The following is a 19,952-nucleotide window of genomic DNA, read 5'->3' on the forward strand; positions in this document are numbered from 1 at the left end:
ACTCCTTGAATGACAAATCCCAGAGAGAAGATCTCTAGCGTTAATTCAACACAAAGAAAAAAATCACGTTTAGAAACAACATTATTTTCTTTCTCTCGGTTTGATGTTTGCTTTATGTGTTCTTCCCCACCAGAGACTTTTCTGGAACAAAGAATTCAGCTGCGACACGTGGCTCCTCTAAAAGAGAGCCAGTCGCAGTAATCGGCACAGATTATTTTCGAGTAGATCTCCAGGGACTTCAAGCTCTCGCACATTCATTTTATTCACTTATCCTGGCATACCCATATATATATATATATTCGGAGGCATGCCGAATGAATGAAATGCATAACATGTAGTTCAACAGGAACTGCTGGAACAATGCAATCACTGTTTCACCCAAGATTAAGATAGTTAAATCATGTTTCATCTTGTTTATTCGACTCTCAGATGCGATTTCCAGAAGCTTCTACCGCTCTTTGACTTGAAGGCCTAACTATATATGAACCTTAAACTCATAACCTCTTGAAAACATTGCTTTATTCTTCTCAAAAGTAAGGAAAACCTTCATAAAGACCTCTTTGATTCATTTTTTTTCACTTCAAAAAGGAGAGACGATATGTGCAGAGAGACAGGAAAGTGGTGAAGAAGCTCTCCTGAGTGCTGGAAGGAAGCGCTCTGGGGAGACCACCATGTAGATACTTCAGTGCCTCTCAACATGGAAAAACAAGAAAGAGCACAGGACGACCAAACTCAGTGTGCAGTCAAAGAAGTGAATGTTTGTACAGCCTGAGCAATGATCTTCTGATAAACTTGAGGGAGAGAAGGAACACTCTAGGATAATTCCTCACATCCTCTTTTGTTTCCCCTCAAGTGGTAAAACACACAGATGGTACACATAAGGTGAACTTTGCCTTAAATAATGACAACAAAAGACATGGGAAAACCGATCTGCTTCACATTCTTCTATTAGGCTGTGACATTTGACAACTGCCAGTAAAAACTACTAAATAATTAGGGGCGGGGTAAAAATATGGATTTTACGAATAAACGCGATCTGCATTTGAATGATCTTGATTTTTTTTCTTGCTGTTGTTCGGTGTTTCTTATACTGTTCTGAATGGTGACACAACACTGCTGTTAAATCTACGCGGCATAAAAAATACATTTTAACTTGAGTTGGAAGTCTAAATCGAATGTGTTGACATAAAAATTTCATGTACTGTGCTCGATAATCACAGCTTGACTGCTGTGGTCTGAATCACCATCAAATGACTCTTTTATCAGCGAATCAAAATCCTACAGTGCAACCCATGTTGTCCAATTAATGAACACATGACTCTGAGTGATTCTTTTTAGTGAGTTTAACCAGTGTGGTCTGATTCATAAACTTTGTTTGAACTGGTTCTTTTAAAATCTTACCGCTCAGCCAGTATAGTCTGATTTATGAACACTTGTTTACGAGCCAGATCTTTTTAGTGACCAGTATGACTGATTCACTATGACTGATTTAATTCTTATAAGACAGTTTTTGTTAGTGCAGCAAAAATAATTTATCGCATCATTTAAAATGACATTTTATAGGACTTTCTGCTTACTGGAACTTTCTGGTGTTCTTTTGTGGAGTTTATAAATCCAAATGTTCAGGGGTTCACAATTATATAATTGTACACATTTACACAACTAAAATATGTCCAAACGAATCAAATCGATACCCTTCTCTTTTCTTTAGAACATTATGAAGCCCTCTGAACTTCTTGAACCCTTTGCTTATTTTTGTGGTAGAACGATCAAACATTGTACCACAATATCATTAACAGCTTATGAACCAAACCCAAATGTGTCTGGGCAAGTTTTCATTCATGAATATCAGAGAGAGTTCATTCAATTCAGGAAAGATGGCAATAATAATAATAATAATAATAATAAGGCTAATTGTAAACGGATGAACTCCACCTGACACAACCACATTGAATAAACATAAAAGAGAACTGAAAGTTCCATAGGAAAAACATTTTATTGAAAAACATTTTCAGTTTGTAACAGACTGGTGGAATGTGTGCCATTTCATTTCTATGACTTTATAAGGTTGCACGTCCTGACCAGATCTTACTGCGAGAGAAGGTGGGCGCATGGGCCATTGGGAAACGATAGCAACAGAAAGATAACAGGAAACGGAGAAGTTGGGGGAAAACTCAAATGATAATACTGAGGTTGCGTACAAACTGGGTAGAAAAAAAATCCAACAGAAAAAAAGCAAAAACAAAGAACTAATTAAATAAATATCTATGGTACACACGTATGGCACAAATATGCAGCAAGCAGTCAGTTTGGCAATTCTCTATCTCATTTTCATTTTTAAACCAGATCACCATGGGAACAGTGCAAAAGGGTTGAGTGGGAGGGGTCTGACGAGTGCTAGCTAAAATACATAGCAAAAAATTCCAATTCTATACAAAACATTTTACTTAAGAGTTTATAAAAAACGATTTATTGGGTTTGTCGTCGATATTTACACAAGTTATTTACCAAAAAAATTAGTATGCTCTCTTTTAACTGAAGTGATTCATGTTTTTTTGTTTTTTTTGCTTTTTTTTTTTTTTCGTAACTTTTTTTATTTGCTAGAAATGTGAGAATAAGGCTATCGTAACAACCGGGGATCCATATACAATACAAACAATAACGTATTTACAGCCTCTCACCTACAGATGTACGGTGCAAAAACAAGAGTCTCGTGAACTCAGGGTGACCATACAAGCAAGGCATTTTACAGTGGCCCGAAGACACTTCTCCCAGACGCTTCCACAAACCTTCCACCCACATCGGTGCAACATCTTGCGCTACTAGTTAAGTCCTACCGCTCCTAAAATGTTACGGGAACGTTTGCAACCTGCTTTCCGGGACAGTGTCTTCGGATTCAAAGAAACTAAGGAGATTGTCATATTTAGCCCATATGGGACAGCAACCGAACAGCAATATGTTTGTAGTTTGTGTAGTACGTGTTTGTGTGTGTCTCCTAAAGTTTAAAACAACTGCTCAGTCTTCAATATGTATGTGTGTAAGAGTTCATGTTTCACAGTTTACCTCGAACCTACAGCACAAAGTAAAAAATCAAATAATAATAATAATAATAACACACTGGGGTTGTTGTGTTTTTGTATGCTGTATTGTTTCATTTAATTTTCAGTGGTTAAGAACACTTTTCCATAGGTGAACGTATATCATCTTTTTTTCTCAATTGTTATAAAAATAAATAAAAATTGCATATTTGCAGATTTTGTGGCCTCTTAAAGAGGCACAAAGCTCCGATCACACAAGGCTTGGCTTCTCGGTGAGATTCAAGAACCTCCATGAACAAGTGAAAACAAAATGGATGAACAGTTAATGCTTGACTGTGGTGAACCACAGTCAGTTTGTGGACACTTTCAACTCTCAAACTCCACCTTTGGTGAACAATTTCGATGCAAGAAACAAATAAAGATAACTGTCTGCCGGCTGGCATTGCTCACCAAGGGTTTCTCACAAATGACGACACACACGTACGGACGTCCAAAATCCTGTGGGTTGTGGGATACTCTGGCCTCTGCTCGGCAACTTCCTCTCTAAAACGCACGCTAAGTCCACTTGTGACCTCCATCGATCATAATGTGTTTTTTTTTCTCCTCCAGAAACCTCCCACAATTTGAGCCTGAAAGATCTCATTTCATGCAATTTACTGCATTTAGCCTGCGCCCGTTCTCATCTGGTATGCTCGCTAACCCACGTCTACTGCTTTCCTTCCAGATTAAGGGGCCTAATTTCAACCCAGAGCACATCTGAGCTTCATCAACAGAGACAGGCAGGCCGGAGAAGTTGGTTTAGCCAGGACTCTGTTAGACGTGCCCTTCCTTTGGTCCGTTTCTGGCCCTTCCCTCTCATTCCTTTCGGCTATTTTAAAACCCAACATGCTGTTTTCCCTGAGGGCTCCTTCCAAAGCCGCCCCTTCCCTGGCCATAAGCGCATGTGCTTTTTGTGCGGGTATGTGTGTGTTTGTGGTCAAAAGGCAGCTATTCGTGTAGAGATCGATGGAAAAAAGCAAATAGCGAGATGGAGAAATATCTTTTAACGAAAAGGACAACTTGAAGCTTGCATAATGTGCAGATTTTCCATAAATTATTCATATTCTTGCTGTCTCACGCCGACCTGTCTGTAGGCCATCATAAATAAAGTCTACTTGCATTCTTTCCAACCGTTTTCATCTAGCACTAAACAAATCCATAAAGAAACGCTAATTCAATCTTTTGTTTTATTTCAAACTAAACAGTTAGATCTCGATGTCTCTGTGCTTTTGAGCGAAAAAAGTAGAGCACCAGTTCCTCTCTTCCACAATCTGCACTGGCCGTTGGTGAGGGAGAATGTGTGTGTGTGTGTGTGTGTGCGATGGCAGAAATACTAGAAAAACAGGAACTTTTGCAGCGACATGCCTGGGGAAGGCGGCCATTTTTTGTAATTTTTGCTAATAAGCCTTGAGTGATTCGCTTCCTGCTCTCTTTCTCTCTCTCTCTCTCTTAATGTGTTTTCTTCAGTTTGTACTCTATGTGGAAAAGGTGGCGAGGCTTTCAAAGTGCTGCTAAAGTGTTCATGTGGGTCCTCCACCTTCCCAGCAGGCAACAGGACAGCGACGGTACCAAATATCAACGTTCTTTCCTTCCTTCCTTCCTTCTTTCTCTACGTGTCTCATTTTTTCCAGCCTTGTCAGCAGACGTATTACGAAATGAAATGTGTGTATGTGTCTTCCACGCTACTAAACAGCACATAAACCAGCACAAAAGGATCTCTATGACGATACCTATTAGTCTTCTACCAAACGAATCTGCAAGTGGACTGCACTGGGAATGACAGAAAGAAATGCAAGTAAGACGCATGACCATACAAAAAGACTTCAAGTAAACATCGTGAGTCATTTTGTAGAGGTGAGCAAATGAGGAGAGCTAACGTAAATGAAAACAGTACGAGTGAACGTGCAAAAACAGATGATGTCCATTCAAATGTCCAACAGTAGGCTCCGGGGAGCTTCCTGCTTCCTCGATAAATTCACTTCCTTTAGCTCTGGCCAATAGGCTGCATTCACTTCCTGTTTCGAGATGGATCAGCCAATCGGCCGAGCTAAATAAACAGCTCAAGTTCATATTTCTTGCTGTTTGATACTGTCACGTCACTTCTCTTCTCCATGTGTTGTGTCTCTGAGGGAGATGACGTAGTAGAAAATAGAGGAAGAATTATTGTCTTGACCTCTCTTTTCCCGGCCACCCCCTCAACCCCCCTCTCCCCCGCTCGTCTGATTCACACACGCTCCCTCGTGCACGCACTAAAGTATCCGATATAGTGCATGTCAATCTTCCCTAGGGTTTCTGTTTTTTTGTCAGTTTTTGATTTGTTTCGTTTTTGCAGGTGCAAGAGCAGCGAATCAGGAGTGTCACTCCACCATCAGCAACAACTATACTGAGAGTAATAATCAGGAATATTGTAAAATAAACAAGAACAGCAAAAAAATAAGAGAGGGCGGGACGAGGGTGCCGCCCACGGGGGGTTCATTGAGGGGCACATGGGGGGGGGGTTAGAATTGAAACGTCCGAAAGAAGCGTGCCCGCTTTCACACTTTATAATAGATGTTTGCTGGGCTTTGCGGCGGCATTTCCTGTACGATGTAAACTGGGTGTCCGTAATCGCCGCTCACTTTCTCGTAATGCGGGCAGAAGACGCTGTCAGCAGTCCGCAGTGGGATGATGATGTCGCTCGGCTCCGAGCCGTTGTTGTTGCCGCCGCTGCCACCCCTCTTGGGCGTGGCTAATGTACTGAGTGACAGCGTGGTGGCGTGCTGAGGCGAGTGTTTGCGATGGCGTCGACGATACTTCAGCAGGAGAAATACCAGCATGATGATGATGATGATGACAATGACGCTGGCTGAGGCGATGCAGGCGAACAGGGCGACCTCGGAGCCGATAACCGATGACGATTTATTTCCATCTCCCTTCTCTTCACCTTGATGAGCTGCATCTACGAGGGAAATAACAACATAAGGTTAGCTAAAAAGCAGTGAGCAACTAGCTTTAAGGATTGTTCACATCGATCACTATGAGAATTCACGATAATTACAATACTTTAATATTGGTCTATGATTGAGAGATTTTTGATCATGGACGATTAAAACGTCTTCGCGATCTGCTTTTGAAGAATAATGCTTACAGCTTACCTTGAAAGGTTATAGTGAAATTAGTTTAGCTGTACTGCTTAGACAACTTGAAAAACAGTAAAAGAATGAATTCGAAGAATCGTGACTAAATCGTGATATTCCTAAAAAAAAAAAAAAACTAATTGTGATATATTTTTGCCATATTGCTTTTTGAATGCTAATATATAATTACAGTTATCTTTTTTGGTTATTGTTTTTGGTGTGAACAGACTTTCAGAGTAGAATGGAAGTGGCATACTCATGAGCAATTAAAAAGATGCCTTGACACTAAATGAAACGTCTTTTATGTATGGTGAAATAAATTTACATGTATTTATTTAGCAGACGCTTTTATCTAAAGCAAGTGATTGATCATAAAAGTGCCAACGGTATTAACAGTGCCATGAAAACAAATTTCAAGAAGAAACCGGAGTACAAAGCTTGAGTAGTAGTGTAATGCTGTAGAGAAAAGAAAGATAATTTTTAATAAGAAGTGCCTTTATCTAAATGGTTTAAATGAATTAGTTATGTGCTTATGGAAGCCGTCGGTTTTCAGTGCTCTCAGAAATGTGTATTAGTATAGATAACGTCCGTGGTGGTGGAAAGCTGTGGACAGAGTGACCTCGCACTGCTCTGGACTCCAGTGAGTTTGTCTGGCGGAACAGATGAGCTGCTAACTCTCACACTCAGACTGTTTTACAAGTGGATTATTGTACCTAAGACACACTCCACTCAAATGACTTTGATGCCCATATGCTTCTACGTAGAAGCTGAATTCTACAACGAATGCGTCTGTCTTGCTCTGTCACGTTAACGGTTTCCTTGTCAGAAGGATTTTATGAGAACGAATCAGCGTGCATGTCGTTGTGACAGAGGACTGGCACTTGCTCAGCAAAAAAGGGATTAAAAAGCAGAGAGAATGATGAATCAGTGAACGTCTCCTTACAGGTGTGTGAAGTGATAAAGTGTGTGACGTACCAGGCTTGTCAAGTACTTCATTCGATTTTGATTCCTTGCCCCCATCGTTGGGGTGTTTGGGAGGGTAACTGGTGGGGTTTTCGTTGGGGATGGGATCAGAGGGGTCTGCAAAACATAGATAAGAAACACATTCATCACTCTGATATATGTATGCATTTTCATGTGGAGAGCTATTACTTTCACGCTGCTCAGCGAAATAAAAGTGTGTGTGTGTGACTGATAGCGACCCTGAAAGTGTGTATGTGTGTGTTCGTCATTAAAACACAAGCAGCCATGATTAATCTAGTGACCTTCAGTTTGTGTCTGTATGTTTGTGAGAAAGCGAGAAATTCTGTCGCTTGTGTTGGTGGGCGTGGCCTATGGTAATTACTACAGATGTCACTGGTGAGGTGATTTATGAGTAATCGCCATTAATTACAGCGCAGGGTCTGCAGCAGGTTCGAAGGGCTTTGCTATTGTTCTACACCCTTGTGCCCATAGCTATTAGACAGTCACAGACACACATGACAGTGAAACCATTACTCACTTTGTCCAACCTTCATGATGATTTTCATCGACTTGGTTTTACACACCCCTCCTTCTTGATTATCCAGCCCTTCCATCGTTCCATTAGAAGTAGCTGAAAAACAATGAAAAAAAAAACAAGACATTTAGCAACATGATATCAGCTTGTGTTGGTATTATACATGCAGACTCATAACTGAGATTGATAAAAGAAGGTACAAGCTATTTAGATGGTGTAACTGCGACTAATGAATATTCATGCGGCCGAGTCTCTGTGCAGAACCTTCATAAATCATGTAACCAAACTTTTATTCGCCCATTTATGAACTTCTGAATTTTTTTTTGCATGTTTGTTTTGGTATTGAAAGATGAAATGGTCACGAGGACCCCCGTTGAAAGTGCGCTTTTGCTCTTTAACAATTCAATAGGAAATAAGAAGGATTAAAGGAATAATAAAAAGCTGATTTTCTTCACCAGTGAGGCAAAAGCCTCCAGCTCCAGGAGTGCTTGTTAATAATTTAGCGAATAAGGCACAGAGAGAGAGCACTATTAATGAATGTGAGGTTTGGAGCGTGTTTAAGAGCGTGTAACACTTTAGCCACAGCAGATGTTTGTCAAGAAACAAGTGAGCGAGAGGAAAATAGACTAAATAATTAAAAATAAATAAATAACAGTTCTCTCTTTTTTTGAGTACATGTTGGACTTAAAAATGAAGCACCGAAAACGGTAACACTTCAATACAGGGACCAGTTCCCACTATTAACTAGTTGCTTATTAGAACGCCTATTATTAACATGTTGGCTGTTTATTATTACTTACAAAGCGCAATTTCTGCATGGCCATATTCTCCATACCCAATTCTGTCCAACACCTAAACTCAACAACTGCCTAACCAACTATTAACAAGCAGCAAATTAGGCAAAAGTTGTAATTGATGGTTTGTTAGCAGCTAGAATAGGACCTGAAAATAAGTGTGACCGGGAAAACTAGTTGTCTACATGCACTGAACTGAATTAAGTCATCTGACGTCATTATCTGTTGCTAAACAAACTATCAGAAGTATTCTGTCCATTGGTCCCACGTGTCCCATGTGGGCTTTTAACCGTACACTGCAGCTATGCCATGTGCGTGTGTGTGCGTGTGTGTGCACGCCCGGCAGGCTTGCGGTCTATTGGGTCAGTAACACAGAGCTAACGAGCTGCCAAGGGCTTAACGTCTGGTCAGCGTCCAGAACAATGTGGTCTGCATTCAGAGAGAGAGAGAGAGAGAGAGAGACGGGGAGGGCGGTGATGTTGGAGTCTATGAGGCGCCTGTCCCCCCATCATCACTTTTTTCCCGTTGCTGTTGAGGATGGAGTGTGAGCGAGTTACGTGTGTGTCATGTGACAGATCTTTCTAATTCTACTTTTCTTCTTGATGTTTTTGTTACAAAGACACCATCTGACTCTCTCTGTTGCATCTTTAACCTGTGGCTTTGTAGTGTTGAGAAGAACACAAGCGCATTATATGGAAAGCTCCTTAAAAGCTTGCGTTCCTTTCTGTGTGTTCATTTCATAAATCTGGCAAATGAGCCTGAACACGCATGCATTAAAGCAAACACATTGCTAAACAATAATCACATGATGACTTTGCATTCCAGGTCAACAGTCACATGACACACAAGGTTCATTTAGTTCTAGTTTAAGTGATGAGTTGATTAGAATACAAAGACACTTTTCAAGCACTTCTTCTTCTTCAATTGAAAGAATGTTTGACTTTGAAGTTGCAGAATGGCTGGCAAAGAGTATTTGTGTACGGGACAGATTTGGCCTACATTGTGAAGGCCGAATTTCCCCAGATGGATAGTAAAAAGCCTGAAACCTACATGGTGGAGAGCAGCAAGAGGGGTCCGTGAAGTAAAAAAGGTTAATAAATAAGCTAAAAAGAAAATGTTCCATAAAACTATGAAAAAAACCCTATTAGAGCAGTATAAAAACAATAGAGGTCAATGGAAAGTCCACCAAGACAGAAAAAATCCGTAGTATTAATATAGTTCAATAACCAAAAACCTCATTTTCGGGCCGACCTCGGATGGAAAATGATTCATTAATAAAATATGTTAGTAAAATATAATATTAAATAAATCTGTTTTCATTCTTTAAATGGTACAATAGGGTTTGGGTTAGTCCGCAGTAAGTATTGTATATATGTGCTAGACTAGGTTATGCCCCCAGCTAGACAAATATCTAAGAGGACATAAAAACCCAATACTGACACCAATACCTGTTTGGTGAAACCTATCAATCCCAAACGGGCTGCGAGGTATGTAAAGTCCTGTCATGACAAAGGGGCAACCAGTGGGACAGGACTGGAAAATTACACCGCGCAAATGCATAGAAACTTTTAGATAGTATTATACTGAAACATAAAAGGATTTTTAGAATAATTAACAGCAATAATTTAGCATTGTAGCTACTTGAATGTGAGTTGTTATGATGAGCTGTAGCTGTTTTTGTGAAGTTTGACCTGATCAACATGCCGTCAGGGTCATAGAGTGGTGAAAAGCACTCAGGCCAATAATGAGAGCTGACACACAACAATACACACACACACAAACATTGCACATCTACTCTAATAAGATATGGCACGGCACCTCGAAAAGCCCTCACTGGCTTCGAACAAAGCCAAACAACACGTCTCTCTCTTTATATCTCTCTTTCAAAGTCAGTAATGCTTCACTGGCATGATTGTTAACGTTTAGGATATTGACAAAGCATACGGAAAACAGATTTATTTCAAAACAAACAAACAGACAAGAAAGAAATTAAGGTTAAAGATACGATACAAGGAAAACAAATATCAACTTTATATATGATTTAAAGTTCTAAATTACCCATCACTTATCAGTAATAAATGCTCATCGTCGTTGGTGTCTAAAGACATGCTCGCCCTCAAGCAATGGCATGCTGTTACATTACATAACTAGCTGCTTAGAGGCATTATTTTCATTTTTCATCATCTGTCAGTATGGGGAAGTCTGAAAAAACTCATTCGGAGAATGTGAAATTGTCTCTCTCTGAACCTGCAACTGAAATATCTGCTAAATGTTTCTGCCTATCCCAAACACACACAATAACAAGTCATAGACCTCGTCCTAATTAAAAGCGATAAAACAGTAATTAAAACTGTGGATCTAAACTGGTTACATTCAGCTTTTTAAGCACGTCTTGCTTTTTTGTTACTAATTAACTATTATTCGATTTTTTTAAGGGACACATCTGAACACATCTTTAAGATTTACATAAATGTAGTTTGTCTCCGTTTCATTTAATTGATTCAGTCTTTCTGCAGATTGTATTCTTTTTTTATGAAACATTTTTGCTCTCTCTAACGCTCTCTCTCATGCCATATTTAGATCATGTATCTCTCTTCTGGCTCCCGGCTTGAGGGCAATCTGTCAGACCAGATCACGTCAAGCTCTTATTCACACACAAACACACACACAATCATATTAGAGTCATCAGCATCAGGCTGCATATGAACAATAGAAGGGCCACTTGAAAGTTTGGAGAGCACACACAAACACATAATTCAACAATATAGCAATAAAAGTGGACGATGACCCGGGGTCAGAGTGAGTGAGCTTTAAGCCAGCTGACCAACTGCATGCTTTTATCATGTGTATTTTGAACTAATCTTGTATGAAAATTTGTATTTATTTATGCTTATAAAGGCTGCATTTATTTGAACAAATCAATGTAAAAGCAGCAATGAATACTTTCTAGTTAAATGTAATTAATTTCTATTATGTTAGAGCAAAATTTTCGCCACCATTTCCATTGTCACATGATTATCAGAAATTATTCTAATATGGGAGTTGGTGCAGAAGAAACTTTTTTTTCAGGAATTTGAACAGAATATTTAAAATATATATATTTTTAAAGAATACCTTTAATGTTTAATGAACACCATGTAAATAAAATTCTGACATATTAAAATATGTTCCTCAAAAAAAACACAACAGTTTATCATATACATGTGAAAATGTGGTCAGGCCAAGTAAAAATCTATGACTGGCCTAAAGAAAAAAATCCTCATCGTTGAGTCTTGCACACACACACACACACACACACACACACACACACACACACACACACACACACACACACACACACACAGACGTTTGGCTTGCTGAACACATTTATAAGGGATTGAAATCATCTGATTGGTTTCTAGGCAGATCCAATTGATAAAGACAGAGTGATTAAACTGAGCTATTAGGATTAAACTTTTTAATTAATGACTTATCGAATAAACCCCCCCAACCACACACAGCAGTCATACATCTCTGCACTTCACAACTCCACAGACGCACATGACTCCAGCTGTACACCAGGGCAATTATCATCTACAATGCAGCAAAATGAACTAATTTCTCTTTCTCCACCTCGTTTTTCTCTCTTTTACTTTTCTCTCCACAAATTAGAGTCGCTTAAGAGAAACCGAGCGAGAGCAAAATAAAGGAGGAGAGAATTTGCCCAGAACTGCAAAATTGGATTTTCTCCTTATGCTGGAAGTGAACTCTTATTGTGAGCGAGAGTGAGAGAACGGCTCAGGTCTGGGCAATGAGATTGACGCTGTGTATCAAAGCAGGCTCTGTTTGTGTGTGTGTGTGCCTTATTCCATTTGGTAGATCCCTGCGTTCCTCTTCCACCTCACCCGCTGTTTATACAGCTTGCTTTGAGCCTGAACTGTATGTTTTGAGGCCAGGTGAGCAGTTATTGTTCTTGCAAATGTGAAAATTCGACCCACATGCAAAACCGTTCAAAGCGTATACGAGAAGTCATTTTTGTTTGTGTACATATGCGTTCACGGTCAAATGCCACTCACAAACAGAAACTTTCCGTCTCTGTAACTCTGAACTAACAACCATTTTAGCCGATGTAAACAAACACTAGCAAATGTGGTATAAATGTGTTATTATTTGCACCACGACTCGCTAAAACATTGCTAATGTAGTTCACCCCACAACGTCAACATTTCCCGATACTTAAAACCACATAAACAAACCCCAGCAAACGTAATTGACCAGAGCAGCGCGGCAAGGGTGGTTTTGTCATACTCACAGATAATGTAGTAGTCTTTCCCCCTGAAGAACTCCAGGCCCCAGAGGTTCGGGCTGAACTCCTGAAATTTGAGGGTGAATTTGACGTCCTGGTCCGGTTTGACGCAGTTGAGTAGAGGCGTATCTGCCTTTGTGACCTGACAGGACTTTAGCTGTTCCAGAGGAACCATATAGAGTTTATAATACTCCACTCCTTCCGTTGAGCCGCCTTCCACGCGTGGGCAAACTATGTCCATCTTATCCCCAATCTGTGGATACAGCACCAGACCCTGTCCTGGCACGAACCTTCAAGAAAAACAGAGACGGAGATTGAGTGAGACACATCACAGACGATAAATCATATGCGAACCGCTCTCAGGATCAAAAATACGCTGGATGGTGAAGCGTAGTGTCGATCAATAATTAAAAAAGAGGGCGATCAATTATTTAGCGCCGATTATAAAGGATAAAACGGGTTCTGGATCATAAAAACGTAGGAGAATAACTGAAACGATCCTAAACTGCATGCGCAAGTGTTTTTAAGTTGCTTTATGAGAAACCGGAAAAGAAAATGGAGCAGCTAGAACGAGACAAAGGTGTTGACTCACAGCTCATGCTTAAGAATAAAGGCAAATAGTCTCTCTGATGCCAAGTGCTGTGAAAAGAAAATGATGTCATGAGAAATAAGGAGGAAAAGCACAGCAGCTCACATCAGGCGACGCTCCCAGCCATCCGCCTCGAGGGACTAAAACAGGAGTAGCTGGGAAAACTGCTCTGCTGTGTGTGCGTGCATTTGACGTGCAGCGGGGTAGCTGTCAGGACTATCTGTGCGACAGATCTAGCCACGCAAATCCTCTCGAGCCGAACACTGGATCCCTATCTCGCTCGTGTCTTATCGCTATGTGAGCTTATTTGAAAAGTCAAGAACAGTTTGCTCGCGTATGTGTGTGGTGTGTTTGAATATTTGCCATGGGATCTTTCAAAAGAAGAGGGCGAGACTCGCAAATTCCCAGAGTACAACATGTTCACACCTTTAAAGTTTATATACACACACGCGCCTACAAAACTACAAATCTGCCCCGTTTTCCCAAATAGAAAAATGCTACACATTTTCTTCAAATACATTTTTTAAAGCTATGCCAATGAAGAACTATTCTGGGTTCAGTGAACATATTTTTTGGTATGAAAAACATTCTTCTTTTGTGCATTGGAAACATTCGACGAGTGTTAAAGGTTAGGAGCCATTAATGCCAATAATTAATTTTTCCTCTATTTAATGTGCAAAAGCAATTAGGAAGTGAAACGGAGAGATGGGCCGAATGCAACACGCTTGTTGTTACATACATCGTTGCAGTCATCGCCCTAAACCGCAGGGCATGCAAGGTCACCCCACAGCGAATACGCACACATTCCCCTATTAAAAGGGTGTTTTACGTGTCTGTGTTTTACAGGAGCCGCTGTTAAAACAGTCTAGTTTTAGTTTTGAGTGGGGAGCGGGATGTAAAACAAATAAAGCCAGAGGTCACGCTCATGTTTGTAAATGGCTTTAATCCTTGTCTAAAAGACACACTTTAACCCCACAACCTTAGCCTTGGTGATTCTCCCGGTGGTCGTAAATATTCTGGGACATGTGAATGTGAAAAAGAAAAGGATGACAGAATAAGGGTTTGCACACGTTTAACACAGACCGCTCATTCTGTTAACAAGACTGCAGCTGCACACAGAGAAGCCATTAAGTCGGAAAAGGCGCGCGTCCGTGTAAGAGCGAACGCTCAGGACATGTGCAGTACATCTAAGGAGACACAGCCATGCCACTTGAGGATGTTTCTCCATAATTTTATTTGTGATCCACATTTTTTCCCCCTCTCATATCTATGTTTTTTAAACTCAAAAGGCATCTGTTTTATCTTTTCTTATTGTCTTCTTCCCACTGACTCATTCACTTGTGCTCAGGCTGAAATATTCATTTTTGGCAGCCTTTCTAAAAGCACTTCAAAATGAAGCCGTTTAAATAAGCTTGCTCATAGACATTAAAGCAAAAGAAAAGAAAAACAGCGGTTAATGAGTAGAAGACTTTCAGGGCTATCTCTGGCAACTTAGGCATGATATAAACGATAAAACCGATGCTGAGAAACAGGTGGGCTGGATGGATGTCTGAAAAGCATTAAAGAGTAAAGGATAAGACATCTGTTTCTTTATTCGCTATTGCCCTTTTCATTTTTCGTTTTTTTCTTAGGGGTCAAAATACGGATTCATTTGCTAAAACTAAAACTAACACATGTGTTCCTGATCAACTCTGTTTAAAATCCACACCCCCAATGTTTCCATATATCTCGTTCTCTTCAGATGGAGCTTTTGCATATGAATCTTTGTCCATAAGCTTCCCTCTTTCTTTCTTTTTCTGTTAATCTCTAGTTGTGTGGGCCGAGCCGTGACACGGTGACAGCAGTAGCCTAATCCCGGCCCAATAGGAACGCTGCGTTTTAACCCAAAGACCTGAAACAACACTGGCCGACGGACGCATTTGGGCGAGGAACTTAAGCTGTTTGACTTTCAATCATCAGACCAATATGGAGGTTCATTGGGCACAGAAAGACGCAGACAGAAAGCACTGGACAAAAGAGATCAACAGACATCTCGCGATTTGATCGCTCCATCATGCTTTGCGACCGAGACCTGTGTCGGGTGAGAGGGCAAATCGACCAGACAGGCGTCTTATCCCTTTGTCACCCTATATCCCTTCATTCTTTCCTGTTTTCCTCATCTTTTCAATCCATAATCCCGAAAGGCCCCATCTGCCCTCTCCTCACATTTTAAAGCAACACAAATGCAATTTAACAATCAACTTCTGCGCCCAGACGTCACACTTCTTCCTCAGTCCCCTTCCTTCTCTTCACTTTCTCCCAGCGTCGAAACATCTCCACCCATCTGCTAATACGGCGACGACAAATCTGGAACATGGTTAACTCTGTATCTAAATCATAACAGCCTTTCGCTAGCAGTCTATCAAGAAGTTTCTGCACCCCTAAACGCAGAAGGGGGGCAGGGGTAGTTATTATTCATGGCCCACTCACCCCTCGCTCATTCATGCTGTATCTGCATGTGTATGAAGCCATGGATGTGCCCCCGTCAGAACCCTGCTAAGCGATGTAATCTCCTAATGAAGAGAAGGGGGAACCTCCTTTGACTGAAAATGTGTAGAGCAGACTGCTTTTGTTTCTCCACCTCCAACAAAATGGATTACCAGAAGGAACAAGAACGTGAGGGAGAGAGAAGAGAGAGGGGAAAGGAGTCTTTACATGCCTGACGCATTAGAGGTAAAGCAGTGGAGGGGTAAAAAGTACTGTGTATTGAATTGACACATATTTTTTGCAATGGAAGGGGAAAAAAACCCAGCTGCTCAGAGATCGAGTGTTATGGTTTTCTTATGTGTTATGGAGTGTTATGGTCATGTACAGAAGGCCATAGGGAGCACGGTACGGATTTTAAGCACACCCCCTATTTTGCAGCACTGATAGTTTAGATGAAGCGCTAGTCAGCGCTCACAAACATTACACCTATGGGATTTCTCTCTAATCTTCAGATAGTAAGTTCTACTTTTTCGTTTATTGATTATTTGTGTTTCTGAGTCAATACGAGACTGGAGTCAGGCTCTCGGTTCATCTATTATTGAAAAATAAATTCATACAATGAAATTATTTAATGCCAAAGTTAAAAAAAAAAAACAAGGCAAGCGGGAGAAACCAAGCACGCTAACGCATGAAAATATATTTGAATGTAACGAGACTCCTGCCATGTCCCAGCGCTTTTCTCTGTTTATCCTGTCGGGTGGTAAAATGCAGCCGCCAACGCTAACAAAGCTATCAGTGCCATCGCCATTTAGTCCTGTGCTACAAAGGACTATACATTGAAGTGCCCCAACAGAACGGCAGGAATGTGCGCGGTGAGTAATTCCACAGAACGCCGACTTGCCTGGGGAGAATGAGGCCTGCATATTTACAGTGACACACACAATAGAGCGCCGCGCCGCTGGAGGTCAGTTCATGGACGCTCTGGGTCTCCATCAATGAAGATGTCACAAAAGATATCGACATGGTGGTGACATGTCACATTCAGCGTGCAAGTTATCTACAAATTTAATGACCTAAAATCATTTGTAAGTAGAATTACAAAGTGTTCCTCAAAAACATAATTGCTTACTAAATACGACTGTGAAGCACCGAGAAACATAAACGCTAGTGTAAAGTACCTATGGACATGTCCTGTTTAGTACTGGGACAAACTGCGAAGAGTCTGAAATAAAATACAAAATAGGATAGTTTAGATCAATAGTGGCCAGATTTCTATTTGTACGTCAAGAAGTGCTCTTAGAATTAAAAGATTTTACTCTACAAAAGCACCTCATGCAATATTTGTGGAAAAATAAATAAACTATGAAAACGTATATTAACAACGGGCATAAGCGGCAACTTTTCCACGAGTTTTCATCACTCATTCCCGTCAGCTGAATTAGCGTATTGAAATACAGCTAAAACATTAGTCGTTTTAATTATATAGTTCCCTATAGAGTAAAAAAAAAGAGAGAAAAGAACAAAACAACTAAAAAGAATGTCTTATATATATGTAAAAGTAGGTTAAGTGGAGTGGGCCAATGGTCACGAGCGCATTCAGCAAAATTGAGTCTCTCAATGCAACACGTCATCCTCTTCATTTTTTCCCTCGCGGCAGAATTTTCTACAAATACAGTCACTTTATTCTTACTAATTCACCCACGCTATCCATCTTCTCTCTCAATACAATTTAGACCCAGCAAATGTATTATTTTTATCCTAAATTAACAAACGCGCTTCTAAATAAATAAATAAATGAAACTCTGTAATATAGAGTTCCTGCATAAGATCCTCTCAACAATTCAATCCCAGCGCATCCTGTGCGGAGCGAAGCCTTTTAGATCAGTTACGCTCTTATTAATTAACGTACTTAAGCGCGCTCGCGACACTGCCGGAGCACTTTTACCTGTGCGCGCTAAAGACCGCGATTATCAACACGGGACACCTGTTATGCGGTCTATCCGTGCTGCCCCTTGCCCTGTACACGCAGGAGGGGGAAGAGAGAGGTCTTTCTCAACAAAAATGGGCCGAGAGCTAAAGCTGAATTATTGAGTTTCTCGTCGAAGCGCTCGAGACTCCCGCGCGGGGCGCGAGACCCCTTCGGATCTCCGCGTTACTTGATGTTTCGGTGTTTTAATGCATGATTCATCGCCGATGTGCTACGCGCGCGCTCGTCTTGACATTTTACCGCTGACTTCGCAGCGAGTGACGACCGAGGAAAAGAGACGCTTTCAAGAGAACATTTTAGAGAATTACACACGCAGTTAGTCTAAAAGGCTCCTCGTCGCGTCTGAAACTAGAATACGTTAAAGCGTACGCAGCGACCAGGAGAGAAATGGTGAAAACGAAGAAAGGGGCCGTTTATTAGTACGTGTGGTTTTAAATCAGATTGCGACGGTGAGAATCGCACAAACATTTTCTGAGGTGAAGGAGTTGGGGCCTACGCCGTTCAATAAAACATTAGGGCTATGCCTCAGCTGGAAAATTAAGCAACACTTGCACTGTGAACGTTTGTCTATATTAACGCGAAATGTCACTCCTTTGATTTCCCTTCATCGTTTTGTTTAAGTAATTTCGTGTCACGAAACAGATCGCATCTGGGTAAAAATCCCCTCAGGATTTACGTCCCGAGGTCCTTCGGGGCCACTCAAAACTATTATTTCTTTCTCTTTCTTCCTCAGATTTACAAGTTAGCACGGGGGGGTTATTAATTACTGTAAAACAGGACATTTTTTTAAGATTAATGTCCCAAACCCCTGTGAGCGGAAACAACGCGTCGCTAGCCTCAGCCCGATGATCCACATCACCTGCTATTAATTTTCATTTACAAAAGAAACGCCTTAACGCCCCGCACAAAGCCATCTATCCTGCTTCACCGTACACGATTTTCCCGACGCTTTCGGGCTCTGGACGTCGCTCTAAGGGGGCGAGAGGGTTAGGGACGGGGCTTACTTGGTATTCGTCGTGTTCCAGTATATGGAGTCCAGGATGAGCGCGCGGGACAGGTTCACCTTGCACGCGATGACTAGAACTCCAAAGTAATATCTCCACAGAGAGTCGCCCATGGTCCGTTACGACCGTTACGGTCAAATTCCGTTCCGCGGGAATTTCTAATTAGACAAAAAGAAAGCGTCTTGTTGGAGTGCTGCCTATCCAAACTCAGTATCCCCCGTTCCAGGAGAAAAAGTAAAAAAAAAAAAAAATGTTGAATAGGAGCCCGGTTAGAAGTGAACCATCCCGAAGGGAAGAGCTACTCCTCTATTAGTCCTGCTCGAGATGAGAGAGAGCAGCACCGCGGACAGCAGGCAGTTTCTCATTCGGTAAAATAAACGACTGAGCGGAGCACTCTCCTATCAACCGGCCGTGGGGAGCACGTACATTCCTCACAGGAAGGCGACCGGTGTCGCCGCCGCCGAAGTGCTGGATGTCCGCGGAGACATGGAAGTTAATCCCCCCGGTGCGGACCATAAACCAAGCAGGTACCAATTCCAAGTGCGAGGTATTCCGTTCGGGCAGGCAAACGAGGGGGAAAAACCCACCGGAGTTCCCCAAAAAAACGAACGAGGCAGTTTGGAAAAGATGAGCGGTAATGAATTAATTGCAGCCTTACTGGGTGAAGCAAAAAAAATGAGAATGGCTGATGACTGAAAATAAAAATAAAATAAAACAAAACGATGAAGTCAAATGAAAGTTCTCATGGGTCGCCGTGGAACCCTCGCAGTAGCAGAGAACAGCCGCGGCTCGAGCCCTGCAGGTCCGGACTGAACTGCCGTGCGCGTGAATTGCGGGACTCCGCTCTTTTCTCTGCGCGAGACTGTACTGCAAGTAGCTGCGAGCGTCTACAACGCGGAATATTTGTCAGAGCGAGTTTTTCGCCGGCTCCTCCCACCCGCTCTCTCATTGGACGGGTGGCCGTGGAGAGAAACCTGTCAATCAAGCGGTCGCCTGGCGACTGGTCGAGCAATGGGAGAAGAATATATCGGACTTCAGGTCGTCAACCCAGATTTGAGTTCTTAGGGATTAATAACATTTCGGCATTTCAAAGACATATCTAGATACAACGTATATAATCGCGGCTGTATCAAAAC

General features: G+C 41.4%; 1 protein-coding gene across 1 annotated transcript; it reads right to left on the bottom strand.

Moving 5' to 3' along the window:
- Positions 1 to 1,977: 1,977 nt before the first annotated feature.
- Positions 1,978 to 19,702, bottom strand: efnb2a (ephrin-B2a). Its single transcript, XM_043249140.1, has 5 exons — positions 18,817 to 19,702; positions 12,777 to 13,060; positions 7,695 to 7,787; positions 7,169 to 7,273; positions 1,978 to 6,015 (listed from the first exon to the last, which is right to left on the bottom strand). The coding sequence occupies exons 1-5, from the start codon at positions 18,927 to 18,929 to the stop codon at positions 5,612 to 5,614; spliced, it is 999 nt and encodes a 332-aa protein (XP_043105075.1). The 5' UTR covers positions 18,930 to 19,702; the 3' UTR covers positions 1,978 to 5,611.
- Between the last annotated feature and the right edge of the window lie 250 nt (positions 19,703 to 19,952).

Source organism: Puntigrus tetrazona, chromosome 9 (genome assembly GCF_018831695.1).
Source record: "Puntigrus tetrazona isolate hp1 chromosome 9, ASM1883169v1, whole genome shotgun sequence".
Classification (NCBI taxonomy): Eukaryota; Metazoa; Chordata; class Actinopteri; order Cypriniformes; family Cyprinidae; genus Puntigrus; species Puntigrus tetrazona.